A 6158-nucleotide genomic window follows, 5' to 3' on the forward strand; every position below is an offset into this window, starting at 1 on the left:
ATTACTATTTATGATCTGGTTGATAATTATTTGATCTTTTATTTTTTATTTTTAAAAATTAAACCTACACACATTACTTCTATCTCTAAAATCTTTCTTTGCTATCTACTTCTTAGCAATGATTTAAAAAACAAGCCAAATTTTGAAAACTAAAAAAAATAACTTTTAAAAACTTATTTTTACTTATGGAATTTGGCTAAGAATTCAACCACTGTACCTAAAAAAGATGAAGATCATTGTAAGAAATGCGGAGAAAATAGGCTTAGTATTCAAAAATCAAAAACAAAAAACAAGATGGTTACCAAACAAAGCCTTATGTCCCGTTTGATAACCATTTCATTTTTTGTTTTTGGTTTTTGAAAATTAAATCTATTACCTCCCTATTTTTTTTAACAATGATCTTCATTTTTCTTAACTATAATGGTTGAATTCTCAGCCAAGTTTCAAAAACAAAAATAAAAACAAATTTTTAAAAGCTACTTTTTCAGTTTTCAAAATTAGGCTTAGTATTAAAAAACCAAAACTAAAAATAAAATAGTTACCGAAGGAAGCCTTAGGCCCCGTTTGATAACCATTTCGTTTTTTGTTTTTTGTTTTTGAAAATTAAATCTATTTCCTCCCCATTTTTTGACAATGATCTTTATCTTTCTTAACTATAATGGTTGAATTCTTAGCCAAATTTCAAAAACAAAAAATTTGTTTTTGATAACTAAATAGTTACTAAATGAGACCTTAGTTTTTGGTTTTTTGTTTTGAAAAATCAAGTCTATAGATATTACTTCCACCTCCAAATTTCTTCCGTTGATATCTTCTTTTTAACATTGGTTTAAAAAACTAAACAAAAATTTGGAAACTAAAAAAACCAAGATTTTAAAATTTTATTTTTGTTTTTGAAATTTGGTTAAAAATTCAACCGTATTTAAGAAAGATACAAATCATTTTAAGAAATGAAGAAGAAATAGGCTTAATTTTCAAACCAAAAACAAAAAATAAAATAATCATCAAACACAAGTTTTAAAAGTTTGTGTCTCTATTTAAGTTCATAAATTCATGAAGTTTTAATTTTGTGTCTTAACAAATATTCGTTAAATACAAAATTTTTAAAAATCAATTAATCTATAAACTCCGGAATATATACTTTCAATTTAAATATCTACAAAACATCAATTTAAAATTTGTCTAATAAAACCTTATATATTCAATTTTGTGTCAAGTACAGTGATGAATTTGAAGAAATTTAACCGTTTAAGAACTAAATTTATCTATACATATTCTATGTATGATATATTAAAAATTTGCGGATATTGGAAAAACATTTTTAGCCACTTTTGTCTCTTGTTTATTTAACTTATTTAATCAAATGGTTTTAACAATTAACTACAAATAGTCAATTAATTTATTAATTCTTAATTATCAATAATAACTTATAGAAACTTAAGTATTGGAATGCAAAATGTCTTACTAACCTAACAGCTTCTTTTTCCTTTAATTATAATTCAATAATAGAATTTATTAAAAAGTTTCAGAATTCAAATACATTTACAACTTACACCTCCCCACGACTATAAAAAGGATATTTCTTTACCATTTTTTTTCTTTTTAACACTTTCAATTCGTTTAATTTTATTCTCTATACTTTCAAGAAATCTTAAATTTAGTTCCTATAATTTGTTTAGGATTGATTTTTTAAAATTTTTATTTATTACCATTTTCATTCTAAATTTTGAAAATATTTTCACATATCATATTTTCATACCTGAAAATTATTATTATTATTTAAATAATTTCGAAAAAGATTAATATTGAGGGATTAAATTTAAAATTAATTGAAAATCAAAAACTAAAATTCGATGTTTAAAAATATATAAACTAAAATTGGACCACTAATATAAAATAATATTTTAATCCAGAATATTTTCATTTTATTTGACCAATATTTTTTTAATGGATATTTTCCCTTAAAAACATTTTTACTTTTTGATATAATGGTTTTTTTTTTAATTGAAAAGAATTTACATATGACGGTGTGAAATTTGTGAGGAGCCGTCACGTCTGGATATTGGAAAGTTAACGTTGAGTGAGTCAAAGCTAAAGCAGGTGGACGGAAGTTCCTTGGCGTTGACTCTTGGCTCCATTGGTGTAGAGCGTTGACTATGTTTGGTTTGGTATAGGGTACAGAAATCAGAAACCGAAATCAAGAATTGAAATCACTTTTGGAATCTCCTGTTTTTCTTCTCTTCTTCATCGATCGCCTCATCGACCCTCTTCGCCGTTCTTGCTTTCTTTCGTCTTTAATGGTCACCCCCTTCTGAACTCTCTCGTCTTCCTTTCTTCTTCCTCTTCCCACTTGTTCTAATTTTGTTCTCTTCTGGCGCGGTCGAAATCACTGCTGAAGCTCTGAGCCCTCGAGTGCTTCTGCTCGTACTTGTTATCCCAGGTACATGGTTTCTCAACAGCGAAATTTCCCAATTCTAGGTGTTCTTTTGAGTATCTAATTACCGGCTGCATGAAAGATTTGTGTCGACCCTTTTCGCCCTTTTAACTTTTGTTACTTTCTTTTGTCATTAAATTCATTGCATAGCTTTGCTTTGTCTGCTATTGCACTGTGGTATATGATCTGCTGATGTTTTGATTTGCTAACAGGATTTGAGTGATCCTAGTCCTGTTAAATTGGGTTGTTTCAGGGTTTTTTTTTTTTTTTTTTTTTTTTTTGTGCTGAATGGCACGTTTTGAAAGAGCTGCCATCCCTTGTTGAAGTGTTACTTAGTTGCATAATATTTGGATTTTATATCTATCCTGCAAACTTACAGGCATATGGATTATTCAGAAGCCAATCTTTCGTTTTTTTCTGAATAACTTTGGTAAACAAAATTGTTCCTCTTAGGGAATTATGCCCGTCTCTAAATTGGTATTTATTCTGTTTTATCTTTATGTTTTTTGGGGTGGGGAATTTCCCCCCTTTTCCGTTTGAACTCTCTTGGTTTTGTTGGAGGTCCACCTTTCATGCTTAACTTCTTCCCTCGCCAGTTTTCAGTCACTGTGCACTGTTTTGGTTATTAAGTACAACTGTAGAAGTAGACAGATTTTTCTTTTTGTCTCATTACGATTCATTCTTGAGTTCAATCTGTGGTTTTTACATCCAGCAACAGCTTCCAGAAAAAATGCTGCTTCCACGACAGCAATCACAGTCGGGCACACTGCAAACTTCATTTTCCCTAGTGCCAGCAGATGGACGCATACCTCAAGAGGAACCCAGATCAAATTCTGGTCAAGTTCGGGAGTCCCCTACAGAGAGTGCCAGTTCTAGAGAAACTTGGCCTAATGTTGAAGCCATGTTGGCAAAGAAAATGGAAGGTGGGAAGACAGAGAATGATAATGCTGAACATTCAGTTGTTCACCGTCTTTCCAGTGCTGATAAGATATCTCTCAGGGATATTGCAAGGGAGAGAGTAGATTTAATCGCCGAAAAGATGCATCGTTTGCCCAATGAGTTTCTTGAAGAGTTGAAAACTGGGCTTCGAGTTATCCTTGATGGTAATGGTGGTTCACAGCAAAGAGAGGAGATTTTCATTTTGCAGAAGCTTGTTCAGAATAGAACTGATTTAACAGCTAAGACTCTACTTATAGCCAATCGGGTGCAACTTGAGATTCTTGTTGCAATAAATACTGGAATTCAGGCATTCTTGCACCCAAATATTACCCTCCCACAGACTACCCTAATTGAGATCTTTGTGTACAAGAGGTGTAGGAACATAGCATGTCAGAATCAGTTGCCAGCTGATGACTGTACATGTGAACTATGCTCCAACAGAAATGGTTTCTGCAATCTTTGCATGTGTGTAATATGTAATAAGTTTGATTTTGAAGTAAATACCTGTCGTTGGATTGGTTGTGATCTGTGCTCTCACTGGACTCACACGGATTGCGCCATTCGTGATGGACAAATTTGTATGGGTGCATCTGTTAAGAGTGCACCTGGGCAAACTGAAATGCTTTTCAGGTGCCAAGCCTGCAATAGAATGTCAGAGCTGCTGGGTTGGGTTAAGGATGTTTTCCAGCACTGTGCACCTGCATGGGATCTGGAGGCTTTGACAAGGGAACTTGACTATGTTAGTAGAATATTTCGTGGAAGTGAGGACACCAGAGGAAGGAAGCTTTTCTGGAAGTGTGAAGATCTCAAAGAAAAAATGAAAAATGGGGTTGTGGACTCTTCAGTGGCATGCAGAACTATATTGGCATTTTTCCAAGGTAAAGAACTATTCGGTTGTGTATTTACTTTTAATCATTTCTTGATCATATATTTAGATGTTGGCCTACTTCCTTCTGCTGATTCCTTGTTGACACAATGGTGGCCGTATTTACTACTGGCGTATTATGATTTTCCTCATGTTTTCAACTTAAAAGCCACAGAACAGATTTTAAAAATGTTCATAAAAAAGTTTCAAACTGTATCCCAACAACCCTCTGGTCTTCTTATTTGCATGATGATATTACAGTGGTGAATGGTGAGGTTTAGAGAGTAGGAAAATCAAACCGCTTCCGACACTTTTCAATGGATATTAGCCGTGTACAATTCTCTCTCCGAGGTTCACAAGATAGGAAAGAAAAGGTTATTCTGCATAATGAGGCAGGAAAGGAATGTATTTACCAATCAAAATAGGCTCTTATAGGCATGTCTTTTGATTGTGCTATCTTATTCTGGGCATGCTTTTTAGATAAATCATTCTTCAATCATGATTTGAGGATTCGGAGTTAAATTGAACTGTAATGGTAGATTACATCTGATGTTCATGTGAAAAGCTACTCATATTGCTATGAAATTGATAAAAAGAAACTCAATTGCATTGTGCTGGGTTAAAGCTACATGTTTTTCCCTGTCAGTTTACTCCTTTGACTCAAAGTAAATACGTCATATTTTATTTTAATGAAATACCTATGTTTCTTGTTTCTCTTTATGAAGAACTTGAGTTAGACTCCCCAAGAAGCATGGAAAATGGGGAAGGTGGACGACTGGTAGCCCCACAGGAGGCTTGCACCCGCATTGCCGATGTGGTACAGGAGGCCATACGAAAAATGGAAATAGTGGCTGATGAGAAAAAGAGGAGATACAAAAAAGCACGAATGGATGTGGAGGCATTTGAGCGAGAGGTTGAGGACAAGACCAGGGAAGCAGCAGAATTAAAGCTGGAGAAACAGAGAAAAAAGCTACAGATTGAAGAGCTGGAGAAAATTGTGAGGCTTAAACTTGCAGAAGCTGACATGTTCCAACTTAAGGCAAATGAGGCAAAACGAGAGGCTGAGAGGCTCCAGATGATTGCTCTCGCCAAATCTGAAAAATCCGAAGAAGACTATGCTAGCAGTTATCTAAAACAACGGTTAAAAGAGGCTGAGGCAGAGAAACAATTTTTGTTAGAGAAGATTAAGCTGCAGGAAAGTTTTCGTTCACAGAGCAGTGGTGGGGCAGATCAGTCCTAGATCCTTATTCCATATACATTTCCAAATGCCATTCTGTATCATGACTGTATCGTACCGCATACCAGCTTAATGATGGTCATCCTTTGAAGAATTATACTTGAAGAATATACATACTTTATAGGAAGATGCCGTAAGGTTGACTGGAATTAACTATGTATCTGTTTGGGGGACTGTAATGTTGTCTTATTTTTTTCATCTATAGAACATTGTTTAGATATCAACAAGGGCCTAACCTATTAAGGCATTTGAAACTATCAAGGGATTCTATAATGGTAGTAAGCCCTGGTAATCCAGCCCTGGTAATCCTGGGTTTCATTTCATTTATGTAAGATGATATACTAATTTGTCTTTGATTACACCAGGAAACTATCAAACTCCAACAATTTATGGTTAGATCAATCTGGTTTGTGGTTTCTGCCGCAGTGAGCACTGATATTGTGTAGGGTAATGCAGCCAGAAAAGAGAAACCAAAAGTAGTTATGTTAAAAGAGATTAGACCCAACTATGAATAGACAGATCCTTTGCTTTAGTTGTAAGTAGGTCCACTCAGCTGCTGTTACTCACATCCTTTTTAGGAGTGCTCTCTAATGGAACCCACCTCCAATATGCAGCAATCAATTCAGCAGTAGAACTCTATGAATGATTTGGAGATGGAGATGGTATGATGTGAGTGGACAATAAAT

At 34.0% G+C, this 6158-nt stretch overlaps 1 protein-coding gene across 1 annotated transcript; it reads left to right on the plus strand.

Annotated features, from left to right (window-relative positions):
- Positions 1–2162: 2162 nt before the first annotated feature.
- On the plus strand, positions 2163–5831 carry LOC120088444 (OBERON-like protein). The gene is made up of 3 exons (XM_039045748.1): positions 2163–2437; positions 3144–4248; positions 4961–5831. Exons 2-3 carry the CDS (start codon positions 3162–3164, stop codon positions 5473–5475), a joined length of 1602 nt encoding a protein of 533 aa, XP_038901676.1. The 5' UTR covers positions 2163–2437; positions 3144–3161; the 3' UTR covers positions 5476–5831.
- The last annotated feature ends 327 nt before the right edge of the window (positions 5832–6158 follow it).

The sequence above is a fragment of the Benincasa hispida genome, chromosome 10 (genome assembly GCF_009727055.1).
Source record: "Benincasa hispida cultivar B227 chromosome 10, ASM972705v1, whole genome shotgun sequence".
NCBI classification, from domain to species: domain Eukaryota; kingdom Viridiplantae; phylum Streptophyta; class Magnoliopsida; order Cucurbitales; family Cucurbitaceae; genus Benincasa; species Benincasa hispida.

What these genes read in the sequence shown, in the direction of transcription:
- LOC120088444 (XM_039045748.1), top strand. Translation starts at nt 3,162, where the DNA reads ATGCTGCTTCCACGACAGCAATCACAGTCGGGCACACTGCAAACTTCA. An exon ending in TATATTGGCATTTTTCCAAG is followed by an intron (nt 4,249 to 4,960) that starts GTAAAGAACTAT and finishes CTCTTTATGAAG; the next exon opens with AACTTGAGTTAGACTCCCCA.